General features: G+C 30.8%; 1 protein-coding gene across 5 annotated transcripts in view; it reads left to right on the plus strand.

The window, feature by feature from the left end:
* Positions 1–14,475, plus strand: part of RB1 (RB transcriptional corepressor 1) — a 172,437-nt gene that overhangs the window by 63,637 nt on the left and 94,325 nt on the right. For 4 of the 5 annotated variants that reach the window (XR_012488769.1, XM_074307714.1, XM_074307712.1 and 1 more), the window contains exons 15-17: positions 59–90; positions 173–249; positions 2,799–2,995. Coding sequence is in view for 3 of the 5 variants with exons in the window: in XM_074307714.1 (XP_074163815.1) it covers positions 59–90; positions 173–249; positions 2,799–2,995 (306 nt within the window). In the remaining 2 variants the exon portion in view is untranslated. Of the gene's footprint in view, positions 1–58; positions 91–144; positions 250–2,798; positions 2,996–14,475 lie in introns of all 5 variants that reach the window. The other variant, XR_012488768.1, reaches the window with a different exon arrangement.

A 14,475-nucleotide genomic window follows, 5' to 3' on the forward strand; every position in this document is an offset into this window, starting at 1 on the left:
TGCTATAATGGAAAAAGTTCCAATTTACATTGTTTTTTTTTTTTTAATTTTATTTTAGGAAGAAGAGCGTTTATCTATTCAAAACTTCAGGTGAATGTTCTTAACTTTAGTAGAAATTTTCCCTTTTTTTTGTTAAACAAAAAGTAATATTTTTTCATCATTTTTTTTCCAGCAAACTTCTGAATGATAACATCTTCCATACATCTCTTTTGGCTTGTGCTGTCGAGGTTGTTATGGCCACATATGGCAGTAAGTCTAATTGGAAATTAAACTGTATCAGATTCAGAATTATTTTTAAGAGACTGTGATTTATTATTTCTTATTAACAAGTTAAGATTTTAAGTTGGATCTGTACTTGTGAATAATGCCTAAACATAAAATTTATTTAAGGGATTAGTAGTCTGAATTACTTAAATATACCTGGGACTCCTAAGGCAAGGCATATTATATTTATGAGATAGTATCTGTTGAACTCTTTGAAAGAACTCTGACAATATAAAGACTTAAAAAAACCAAAGTCAGGCCAGTGGAAGTGCTGTGTAATTTCTATATGAAAGAATAACCCAACTTTGTAAGAGTTAAAATTTTTCACTGTCCTTGATAAAATTATAATTGTTTACCAAATTGCTATTTCATTCATGCCATTTCCAAGACTGCTTCATTCTTTGTCTTTCTTGATCTCTTTGTAGCTCTTCATACTGTTGATAATCTCTTCTTTTAGATCAGGGATTCTTAATCTTTTTTGTGTATGTCACAGAATCTTTTGATAGTATAGTGAAGCATACTCTCTTCTCAAAATGATGTTTTTAAATGCTTTAAATAAAATACATGGGATTACAGAAGAAACTGATTACATTGAAATATAGTTATCAAAATATTAAAAAAAATTCACAGAACCCAAGTTAAGAATCCTTATGCTAAACACTTTTTCCTGAGTTTTTATAGCATTGTTTTCTCTCAGTTCTCTTTTTACTAGCTTGATTGCTTTTTCTCAGTCTTCTTTGCAGCTTTATAATTCATATCTCTACATCTTCCTTTTTGAGGGTGTACCTTGGGATTCTTCTCTTGAACCTTATTCTCTTTTTATACTTTCATTTTTGATTGTATCAACTCTTAAGAGTTCAGTTATCTTTATACATACGATTCCCAAATCTGTATATTGTGCCTTCATTTCTTTCCTGTTAGACCTTTCTATCTAAATGTCCTGGTCATCTCAAACCCAGTTTATTTAAAACATAACTTTTCCATACCCTTCTTCCTCCATTCTACCCCCTCTCCCACTACCCTGCATCTCCACCCTCCAAATCCTACTCTTTTTTGGTGAAAACACCAAAATTCTTCCATTCATCATTTTAAAACCTCAAGAGTCATCCTTGGTTGTTTTTATTATTTAACTTTCCCTCCTTCCATACCTTTCTAATAAGTTGCCAAATACTATTATTAACTATAATTTCATAGCATCTCTTGAATCTATTAATTTCTTTCCCTCTACGCACAGCAAAACCAATCCAATTTAGATAGTCTTTACTTCTTTCTTGAGCTATTACAATTCTTTCTTTGTTCATTCTTCTGTATCCATCATCTTCCCTCTATGTGCACATGACCATGTAACTCACCTACTTGCTTCTTCCTCCCACCCCCAAATTAATTTGCTTTTGGGAGAATGATCTCTAAACCCTTTATTTGATGCAGAGGCTTATGGGGAATGAACCTGATATTCAGATAGCACAGTGTAGAGAGAGCTGGTCTTGAAGTCAGGAAGATGTGAATTCAAATCTAAATATCTTTAGATATTGTGACCCTGAACATACTTCACTTTGCCTCAGTTTCCTCATTTGTAAAAAAGAGATGATAATAGTAATTACCTCTTAGATTTTTTGTGAATTCTAAGTGAGATAACATGTGCAAAGGGCTCAGTAAATGCTAGCTATAATTATTATTATTAATCTACTTGTATTAATACAGATTAGTATCAGTTTTGTAACTTTATCTTTAGAGAATTGATTCATTTTCCTCATTTGTAAAATTAGAGAGTTCTAAATTACTTCTAAAATCCCTTCTAACTCTAAATCTATTATCCTACAACTTTGTGTTTAATATAAATTATAAATTATAAAATATAAATTTTCTATATACTTAGCTCTTTGCATATTATTACTCCCATGTAAGCCTCCTGAAGGCAAAGACTGTCTTTCTGTTAACCACCACATAACACAGTGCATGACACATAGTAGGTATCCAACAAATTCTTATTGAATGAGTTTGACAGTTTTGCTGAATAAAATTTTTAGTTTCATTTATTCAGCCAGCCTTATCTCATTTTACTTTTCCACATATAGTTTCAGCCTACTGAGCTACTTTTTCATACTTTGGCCATAATTTCCTGCATTTGTGTCTTTGTTCATATCTCTCTACTTGGAATGACCTTCTTTCACCTCTGCTCATTTAAATTCTATCTAGTTCAAATGTGATCTGTAATTACATACATGTTTAATTTACCTTAATTGCTAGTCTAGCATATTAAATATAGCAGATATTTATAAAGATTATTTGAATGAACTATTTGAATGGATTGGGGTATTTTGGTAATGTTGCCAGAAATAACTTAAGGACCTATTTTGTGATTCTCCAAAACTTTTTTGTTTTAAATCTAACTCTGGATTTCTAAATTTCACATTTTTATTTTAATAGAAATTTACTGTTGATTACCTGTAATCTAATATAGATGAGACCTTGAGCCTAAGGTTTAATACTTTTAACAATGCACATATAAATCTGGTTTCTTTTTTTACTTTTAGGGAATACATACCAGAATCATGATTCCGGAACAGATTTGTCTTTTCCATGGATTCTGAATGTACTTGATTTAAAAGCATTTGATTTTTATAAAGTGATTGAAAGCTTTATCAAGGCAGAAGCTAGTTTGACAAGGGAAATGATAAAACATTTAGAACGTTGTGAACATCGGATCATGGAATCACTAGCATGGCAATCAGTAAGTACTCAGTTTAAATAGTTAAAAATGTTTAAATGCATGAATACTTATGAATGAAACTGAATACAACTGGGACACTTTAATACACTTCACCATAGGAATAAATCTACAGTTGCTTGATCAGTATGAATTCAGCATATAATCTGGTATTATAATAGATCTTAGAGGAACACAAAGAATTGCTTCATACTGGATTTTTCAGGGCACCTTGGTTCAAAAAAAGTGTTTATGTGTTTTAGCATTTAGCCAGGTCATATAATGTGTTACACTGAATTGAAAAAGAAAATTTTAAAGTGTTCAAGTATGTTTGATTACATAACAAGACAATATATTTGATTTGTAATAAAGAATGGTTTGTTTTGAAATTTAAAACAATTATTCTTAAATTTTCAGCAAAATGGCATAAATTTTCAGATTCAGATTCCACCTATTTATAAAAGAGCTTTTGTCTAGTACTTGGAAAGCTAGAGCAGACACTGGCAACCTTTTTATATATGACTTCTTATAAATTAGGAATTATTACATTATTATTATAGTAGAAATTATTTTAGGATTTGGTAGTTTTCAGGTTTCTTGAATACTGAAGATAGTTTAAAAGTAAGTTTATTTATTTAGTATTTTTTTCCTGTGGATATTATCTTAGTAGAAACAGTAGTACTCCTTTTATTACCTCTGTCTTTCTCCTATTTAGTTATTCTGATATATATTCTAAAATTAGTCTTATTAAATAGAAAAACAAATCACAAGTGTTGAGAATTTAGGTATACACTTAACAAAATAGGAAGTAAACTGTAATTTCAGTGATAAAAGAAATTCTTGGGTGAGGAAACTTTGTATTAGTGGTCAGTCAACATCTTCGCTGAAACTTAGAATCTTAGAAAGATATTTTGAGCTTTGAGAGATTGTGAATTGTCCCCAGGTAATACAGTCAGTATATGTCAGAGCAGTGCTGAATTTACTCTTGGTTCTAAGGCCAATTCTAAATACTATCTTGTACTACTTCTTAAGCTTTTAAAAGTGGACAGTTACAATTATCTAGTTGGGGGCTATTCAACTTAGAGTCTATATTTTACAGAATTTCCTTTATCTCAATGTCCCTGTTCAGGCCCCAAGTCCAACTGTACCCAATTCAAGATCTCTCCCTAAAACTAAGGTTCTCTCCCTTAGCTACATTAAATGTTTCTGACTTTGGAATATCATTGCATCGCCTCACCAAGAAAAGTTTAGATTCCATAATTACTCAATACTGTTTTCTCCTTTCAGCTTCTACTATCCTAAAGAGAAATCATCTTTTTCTTTGCCCCCTGTTTGTGTACTAGATACCTGTGTTGCTTTTTCATCTATGTCCATCATTATTTTCTTCTGAATAAAATTATAATGACATCTCATGTTTGCCCATTTAAAAAAAAACTATGGTTTGGAAAGGAAAATTCTTAACCAAACTAGAAATAGAGGCAAAAGTATTAAATGGATTGTGTTCAGTATGTGAAATTGAATTACTTTTACACAAATAAAATCAATCAACTAGGACAAAAAAGAAAAATAAGCAATTGAAGGGAAAAACTTTTCCTTTATATATTTCTGATAAAGAACTGATACCTTAAAAATATATGGGAAAATATTAACACCAAGATGTAAGACCATCATTTCTTACTGGATACACTGTTAAAAGAAATGCAAACAAAAAAAAAAAGAGTTGCAGATTGTAAATGAAAGACTGCTCCAAATCACTAATAACCAGAGAAGAGCAGATTTGCTGTTGTTGTTAATCAGTCATTTTAATAAAACGTATTTGGGGTTTTCTTGGCAAACATACTAGAGTGGTTTGCCATTTCATTCTCCACCTCATTTTGCAGATTACGAAACTGAGGCAAACAAAATTAAATGACTTGCTCCAGAGGCATTTTCTTGTTATATTTTACTTAAATTTGTATATCAATATTCATTAGAGAAATTATTCTATACTTTTCTTTTGGCTCACTCTGATTTAGGTATCATTGTGTTATTAAAAAGTTATTGTGCTTTTAAAGGAATTAAGTAGAACTTTTTTCCTTAACTATTTTTTCTTTGTGTAATATTGGAATTAATTGGTTTTTTTTAAAATATTTGGTAGAATTCACTTTAAATCCAGGTGGTCCTAAGTTTTTCCTTAAAGAATTCATTTATAGCTTCTTCAGTTTCCTTTTCTAACATAGTTATTTCAATACTTTGTTTTCTTTTTTGTTAATTTGGCCAGTTTATATTTTTGTAAATATTCATCCATTCCATTAGAATTGTTAGTTTTATTGGTATATTATGTGTAAAATAGGTCCTAATAATTGCTTCTGTTTCATCTTCATTGGTTGTAAAGTCACTTTTTAAAAAAAATTTTGATACCTCGGTAATTTGGTTTTCTTCTTTTTTAAAAAATATCAAGTTAGTCAATGATTTGTCTATTTTATTAATTAAAAAACAGCTCCTAGTTTATATATTAGTTTAGTAATAATTTTTTAAATCAGTTTGTTAATCTCTCCTTTGATGTTAAGGATTTCTAGATTGATATTTAAAGAGGTTTTAATAATTGCTTGTTTTCTTATTTTTGTAGTTAAATAATCCAATCATTAATCTACTCTTTCTCTTTTTTTACTGATGTAAATATTTAGAAATAGAAATTTTTCCCTGGATACTGTTTTGACAGCGTCTTATAAGCTTTCTTATGTTGTCCCATTGTTGTTTTATCATTATTAAAATGATTGTTCCTATGATTTCTTTCCTTTGATTCATCTGTTCCTTTGGATTAAGTTATTTAGTTTACAGTTAATTTTTATTCAAAGGCCTTTTATTGATCATAATTTCTATTGCATTATAGTCAGGAAAAGAAAAATTTAGTATTTCTGCTTTTTTTTTTTTTTTTTTTTTTTGCATTTAAGTGAGATTTTTATGCTCTAATATGTGGTCAGGTTTTGTGAAGATGAGATCCATAGTTGAGAGTAGGCATACTTCTCTCTATTCCCATTCATTATTCCCTAAAGGTCTATCATATAACTTTTCTAAAATTGTTCATTTCCTTAACTTTTTTTCTTGTTCATTTTATAGTTAGATTTATGTAGAACTGAGGGAAGTAGATTGACATCCTTCACAATTGTAGTTTTAATATTTCTTAGTATAACTTATTTTAGTATAACTCATTCAGCTTTTCCTTTAGCAAGGTTTATACCCCTTTTTAGCAAGCTATCAATTTTCTTTATAACTTTGTTACATAGCTGTGATTTCCTTTCCCATTTTCCCCCTCTTTTAGTTTTATTTTTTAAATATTTAAAAAAAATGTTTTCTTTAGCTCTCCTGGGAATTCATATTGAGCTTGTGTTTAGTCTGCATTTTTTTCCCTGAGGCTTTGTTTTTACATGTTTTGAAATCATTGTCTTCTGTTTGTGTCTTGCTTTCCTCTCACTATAAAAGCTCTTTGTGATTGATTTCTTTTTTTGTTTGCTAATTCCTCTAGGCTTCTCCTTGACTTTAGATTTTATGTTAGTGAATTGACCTATTGGATTTCTTTGGTCTTGGATTCCTACCCTGTATTTTCATTACAGGTCTATATGCTGGGTTAAAAGTTAGAACTGAATCACTGCTCCATTCCCTATGCTCAAAGTCATATAGCTTAGTTTCTCGAATTTAGTTTGTCCTCAGTACTCATTTTCAGTGTTGAGCCTTCTCATTAGCATAGAGGTGAACTAACATTTTCAAAAATGTGAAGGTGGATAGGAAACTCTTGGAAGATTCTGTCATGTTGTAAAGTCTTTTAGAATAGAACTAATTAATAAATTCTTAGAGGCTCATATGATTAGGCTTATCATCAGTTATAAAGGACAACTGCTCAGGTAGTACTGAAGAACAGAACAGAAATCAAAAGAATCCACTGATCACCTCCTAAAAGAAACTCCAAAATGAAAATTCCCGTGAATACTATAACCAAAGTCAAGAGCTCACACATCAAATTGAAAATATTTAAAGTATTCAGAAAGAATAAAAGAACCATTGGAGCCACAGTTGAGATTGGAGAGGGAAGAATCTTAAGGGGAGAGACTATTATAATAGTATAGATAAAAGGTAATGAAGGTTTGAACTAAAGTGATGGCTATATGAGTGGAGAGAAAAAAAAATGATTATGAGAGATGTTATGAAGGTACAAGTGACAAAGCTTAGTAACTGATTGGTTATATGCCCTGAGGAGATTAAGAAATCAAGGGTAACTTCAAGTTTGGAAATAAGATGTCTGAAAAGTTGGCAAGATTTTCAACAAAGAGAATTTCAGAAGAGGAATGAATTTTAAGGGAAAGATGAGTTCTACTTTGGATATGTTAAGTTTGACATTTTTATGGGATATACAATTGGAAATAGGCAATTCATAGAGCAAGAGATAATCTTGAAAGACCAGGGCTAGATTTGTAAATCTATGATTCATTTGCATAAAGGTGGTCATTGAACAAATTATGAAAAGAAAATTAAGAGTTTGCTAAAAAAAAAAAAAAAAGAAAGTACAGAACCTTATGAAGAAAATAACTCCTTAAAAATTGGAACTGGATAGATGATCTTATGATTGTATGAGATATCAGCAAGGCAAAACACTGAAAAAAATATATGAACATATTAAATAACTCAAAAGGAAGTAACCTTTAATAATGCCATCTAACCCACACTGAGATGACAGCCTATAAATAATGCAAGAGTGTGATTAGACAGATAAGAGGAGTACTAAGAGAAAGCAGTAAAGGAAAACTCAAAAAGAAGAGAACATATGTGAGGAAGAGAGAGAATGATTAATATTGTCAAATGCTACAAAGGAGTTGTAAAAGTTTAGGACTGAAAAAAGGTTATAAGTTTGTCAGTCAACAAGTATTAAGTGTCAACTACATAATAAGTGCTAAGGATACAACAAAAGACATATACAATCCTTGCAGGAGCTTACACTTTAATGGGAAAGAACATACATATAACAATATATACAAGATGCATACAGAGTATCTGGAAGGTAATCTCTCAGGGAAAGCACTAGCAATGGTGACAAAGTTGGGCAAGAGGCAGTTAAACCAGATTCTCCCAAATGTTTAAGGAAAAATGGAAGAAGAAAATAATAAGATGGAAAGTTGAAAACTTATAGTTAATGCTATAAATTCTTCTCTCCATCAAAAGCATGGCTACAACATTTGGACTCTACTGTCCAAAATGCTACACAAGGAAGGAAATGGTACAATATTATTTTATGAATGAAAAAGGATATTGGACTAGACTAATTATATCCATAAAAATAAACATTAATATTCTTAATCAGAAGTTTCCATAAATCAGCTTGCCAATAGTTAACTCAGCTGTATAATTTATTTCTGGTTTATATTTCTGTTGGATTTCTCCATCTCTAATAAACAGACATATAAATATATGTTACACATTCTATTGACTCTAGTCCAGGAAATAAAATTATATCTTATATTTGCCTTTCTCTCCCTAGCATACTTGCCTGGATCGTGTATTCTTTGACTTCATTTTTTTCTGTATACTTATATGAGAAAAGAATAGGCTAAAAGTAGTTCATATTTTGACTTAAGAGATTCATGGAACAATTTTCCAATTATAGTAGTCAACTTAAAATTCTTTAGGTTTCTTGATGTCTAACTTGTAAACAAAAATCTGAACTTCTTTAGTGTTCTTTTGAAACATCAGACTTTACAGGAAATGAACACAAAGGGGAGAAAAGCCTCTGGCTCCGAAAAGGATGTCTGGTGTGTGTTCATGCCCTGATGTTTCATTAACCTTACATACTTTACACGAAAGTGTTAGTTTTTAACTTTAAAAAGATGTCAAAAACAGTCAAGGTCTCAAGAGAATAAATGACTTGAAAGACAATGACTTAGCCATAGTTATGTCTTTTACATGCATAAGCACTCTATGATAAAACATCCCATGTTATTTTTAAATAATTACCATTCTTACAGAGGAAATATTATATTGAGTTTTTTAAACTACATAAAGAATTACATAAAATGATGGCAAGTTGAAAGAGATTGTCTTTATGTTTGAAAGTCAGGAGACCTAGATTCTGGTGTCAGTTTTGGCTTAATTAGCAATATGACCATGGCAAGGTATCACATGGTATCTTTCTCTGAATCTGAAGAAAAACATTTTATAATTCTTATAATGTTTTCGTAAAAGATAATGTATTTTATCTTTATCTTGTGAAGTTTATGAAATCTTACTATAACTAATTTTTATGGATACATGAACTTTTATACTGAACAAATGCTAAATTTCTACTATACATAGAACCACATACTGTTTCTTCAAAGTCCTTCTACAAGAAATCTTTCAATTTTTTTCTGAATGGTATTTTATTTTTCTAAAATTAAAGATAGTTTTCAACATTAATTTTGTAAGATTTTGTGTTCCAGTTTTTTTTCTCCTTTTGCCTTTTATCTTCTTCCTCCTCATTAGCAAGCAATATGATGTAGATTATGCATGTACAATCTTTTAAAAGATATTTCCACATTTGTCATGTTGTGCAAGAAAAATCAGACCAAAAGGGGAAAAGTCCACAAGAAAGAAAAAGCTAACAAAAAAAAAAGGTGAAAATAATGTTTCAATCCACATTCAGTCGCATAGTTCTCTATGGATATGGATGTCATTGGAAAACTTTTCTTTATAATTCAAACTAATGTTATTCTTTCCTTTTATAGCATACAGTCAAGTATATGACATTGACACGATGACATTTAGTGTTTTATTATCTAGCATAGGCACTTCATAAATGCTTGCTTGTTCATTTTCTAATTGTTACATATGTAAGTCTTGTCTCCTAACAGTATTATCCAGGAAATCAAAAAAAGATAATAGAATAAGATAGAAACTATATATTTTAATATGAGGTTAGAACTATGATATCATAAAATTACCTTTTTCTTTAAATTATCACAACTAAACCCTAAAGCTCAGTCTTTGTGGTAATTCATTATTTATTGAGGTATCAGTTTGAGAATTTCAGATCTCTTTATGAGAAAAACTGGATGAAAAATTTCTTAATGATTATAGTAAATTTTAAATTTTCCCTCTTTTTACAATATTTACATGATTGTACAAATAAAACCTATATCTAATTTCTTGCTATCTTGGGGAGGGGAGATGACAGAAGGAAAAAATTTGAAACTTAAAATGTTATAAAAATAAATGTTGAAAACTATCTTTACAAGTAATTAGGAAAAAATAATATTTACCCAACCTAAGAAGAAAAAGATTGTAGTAACCCTGGAAAGTAGAAAAGTAAAATTCTGGAACTAATCTAGAACTTAGAGCTGAAAACAGCCTAATTGATCAATCTTTCCTCTCTTCAATCACCTGTGCTGAGTTTCATTTTACTTAGTCTTTGATTAGTGTTGACTTTGCTCTGATCTTTTTGTTGGTTTGGCATATGGTCTTCTTGCATAAGGGTCTTGAGACAACTATTCATTTTTACCATTTGCTTATTAAGGTTGTTTCAGGGCCACTGGATCAAGTCTGAACTCAGTTGAGCATAAATAGCTTCATCCCTAAGAGTGACATGCTATAAAGATTACTTTGAGGAAAGAGAAAGCAAAGTCCAAGTAGACTAAAATAGCCTACCACTAAGTTTCCTGAGTGGTAAAAATAATACAGCCTGGAAAGATTTATAAAATTTAGATCTAGAAAGCATGTTAGAAATCTGGCTTATTATTTTCATTCTCTCAGACAAGGAAGTAAGCACTAGAGAACTTAAATGACAGTAATCCTGTAGCTGCATTCTTCATACATTTAGCTTGTGTGAGTGAGAATTTAATAAAGTGAAAATGTTTTCAAAAATCAACATTGCTTATTTCCTCTAACAGCATAGGATTCGGTGTTTGGGTTCCCATGTGAATAGAAAAGATCTAGAGAGTGAGGAATGAAGAAGAAAAATGTCAAGAATATGAGGACAAGTAGTTTATCCAGAAGAATCCTTCCCCTTCCATATTCCAACAAGTGTTTATCCACCCCTTTTAGATTTCCAGTGGTAGGGAAGCCATTATTTTGAAGGCAGCTCATTCCACTATTGGACAGCTCTGAGTATGAAAGTTTTTCCTTATTTAGAGCCTAAATATGCTTCTCTGTAAATTCCACTAATCATTCTCAATTCTCCTTTTGGGGGTCCATTCAAACAAATATACATCCTTTATATATATCATGTATGTAGCATGTGTGATATGTGTATATTTGTCTGCCATTCAAGTCCTATAAATTTAACCTGGCCTCTTCAGTTGATACAGAGTTTAGGAGCCAAGATCTGCCATGGCTTTGAGCACCTAGAACCCAAAGAAGTTTAGTGGAGTAAAAAAGAGCTATGAGAGGGTGATTAAGAAAAAGAGAAGTTTGCAATAATGTCCATAGATTTCTAGTATTGAATGGATTGATGTAACACAAACTTAACAAATATGAATATACTCCCTCCCAAAGGGTGAAAGAATAATAACTCAAATTGTGTTTGAATATCTTTGAAATTTAAGCATAATATCAAAAATATATGAATGTCATCAAAAATGTCCTAATTGTTCTTCTTTCTCCGAGACTCTTTCCTCTCCAATCCATACTACACAGTCTCCAAAATGATTTTCCTAAGGTATGATAGTGACTTTCCTGCTGAAAAAATTTCAGTGACTTTTTGTTATCTCAGGAATAAAATACAAACTAGTCAGCCTAGGAATTAAAGAATACTATTATCTTACAACCAGTCTTTGCAAGCTTCTTTCATGTTATTTACCTCACTGACTTAGAAGTTCCCTGAAACTAACCTTCTCTGACCTGTCTCTGTATCTTCACACAAGCTATACATCCCATATCTGTAATGCTTTCCTTCTTCACTTCTACCTCTTCAGTTTAATTCTATAAGCATTTCTTGAGTACTTACTCTGTGCCAGGGTGTGTACAAGATGTTAGGCAACATGAATTTAAGTCCCAAGTCAGTTGCAACTTCCTATGTGCAAACTTTCCTGATTTGTTTCAAATTACATTCCACATATTCTAACCCAAGGGAAAGTAATTGGCTTGAGGGCTAGGGTCTAGGGTAGTTTTCATTCCAGTTCTAAAGAGGGAAGTTTGAACTGAATTGAATCCTTATCTTGCAGATGTGGAAACTGAGGCTTGAAAAAGTTAAGTGATTTATCCAGAAATGTGAATTGGCAAAGATAGATAACCTTTTATGAAGATTTCTATTACCTGAATTTCTATTAATCACTGCTTATGTGGACCTTCTGAAATGGCTTCTGAGTCAACACATTTAAATTATGTGTAGTATGATTTTCATGTTAATTGAATACTTAATTATATTGTTGAATACTTAATAATATTATTCCTTATTTTCACTTTTGTTAATCTTATGTCCCCAATAGGTTTTTTCTTTTCTTTTTTTGCTGAGGGAATTGGGGCTTTTAAGTGACTTGCCCAGGGTCACACAGCTATGAAGTGTTAAGTGTCTGAGTTCACATTTGAACTCAGGTCCTCCTGACTTCAGGGCTGGTTTTACTGCCCCACCTAGCTGCCCCACCAGTCTATTTTCATAGAACTTTAATTGTTTTACTTTCATTCTTTGCTTCTTAAAGGATGAGAAAATATCATAGGGAAAAAAATGTAGCCTTTCTTAACTGTTGGTGTTTGTAAAATGTCGGTGCTCACTTTTCATTTAAAGAATTTTATATTGCTGTCCTCAACAAGTCTCAACACAACCAAGTAGAAAGGAGTGTTAATTTGTCATTCAAGTGCAGACAAGAAAGATGTCAGTTGCAAATTAAAGCTAAGAAATATCCAACTGCACCAATTAGTGTGATTTCTTGTTGATCTAGTGGAACAAGAAAATGTTAACAAACCTGACAAACAATTTTAATACCTTTTGGGGGCATAACTGTTTGTCAATTTATCCTTTAAGTAAAATGCAACACGTTTTGTGTGTATATCTATCTTTACAAAACACTTTTAGAGGGATGAAAAAAGTTGAATCTTTTTTGAAACTCAACTTCACTAGTTCTATTTCTTACAAAAACTACAGATGTGTTCAAGATAAATGTATACATTTGTTCATATACTAATTTGTTTTTACCATTTTTCACATTTCTCATATCTGGCCAAATGCCAAAGGGCAATTTCAGGGCTTTCCTGTCAGTGCTGATTTTAGTACAAGATAAGGAATTGTAAGATAGGAAACAGCTGTATCTGTGTTTTTCTTGGCCCTTCTAAAAGGAGTCAGACTGTATTAATCCTGCTACCTTTCCAAGATTTCTGACTCCCTTAAAAATGGATTAATCAAAATCCCTAATGGTGAACCATATTTGAACCATTTTCCTGTGGTTTGTACCTTGTTAGGAAGTTCTTTCTAAATCTAACTCAAACATCTCTTACTTTCTTATTTCAAGTTCATTTTCTTTGAGAAAAGAGAGAGAATCCTGTTATTTTTATAACTCTTCCTAAACATCAAGACAAGTTGTCTAAAGTGTTTCTTCTTTTGATATTTCTTTCTTTATGCATAGGTTTAATTTTCTATCATTTTAATAATTTTTGTTTTCTAGACCTGTATTTTTCTGTTTGTCATTTAAAATCGTTTTCATAGCTATCCTTGAGGAAAAGGGAAACTTACTTTAGTTTTCTCAGTTAACTTAGATTAAAAAGTTGGAAAAGCAGAGAAATTAAAAAACTTGGCCATTATAATTTAATTAATCAGTGGTTGATTGAAATGAATAGAAATGAATATATGTCTGCATGTAATCCTATAGTCTGTCCATTTGATTTACTTGAGAATAGGTAGCCTTTAAGTTATCTTATTACACCTTGTGACTTTTCTTCTTAATAAAAATATTTAACATATTTGAATACCACAGTTCAGAATCAGGGCCTACATACTTTGAACCAGGGTCCAATCCAGAGTAAAATTTTATAAAGTTCAGTTCAGAATTAAATAACTAGAGGCAATCATAGATAAATGTGAATAACAAGGAGAATGAGAATGATGTAAATGTAATATCGCAGCAATAAGTAATTATTTATGTGATCAGTCTTATTTTTTCCTATAGTTAAGAAACTACACAAATGCATTATTATTTATGTGAGCATACCTACATATATATATATATATATATATATATATATATATATATGTATATATATATTCCCCCCCCCCCCCCCTTTTCAGGTTAAGGCTCTGTTGAACAATATCCATTTGTTGCTTTTGTTTGCCCACAGATATCTTCTATGGCCACTCAATAAAAATAAAAGGGTTTTTTTCTTTCTTTCTTTTTATCTAGTAATTTGGTAAACAGTCACTTCAGTTATTAATTATTGGATTTCATATGAGTCAATGTGATTATCATTTTTACATGATTCTAACAACACACAACTTGACTATTAACAGGTTAAAAATACTTCTTTATTTGAAGATATTCTATGTGGGATTTTTCTTTAAAGTTTTTTGTGAATTG

This window comes from Sminthopsis crassicaudata, chromosome 3 (assembly GCF_048593235.1).
Source record: "Sminthopsis crassicaudata isolate SCR6 chromosome 3, ASM4859323v1, whole genome shotgun sequence".
NCBI classification, from domain to species: Eukaryota; Metazoa; Chordata; class Mammalia; order Dasyuromorphia; family Dasyuridae; genus Sminthopsis; species Sminthopsis crassicaudata.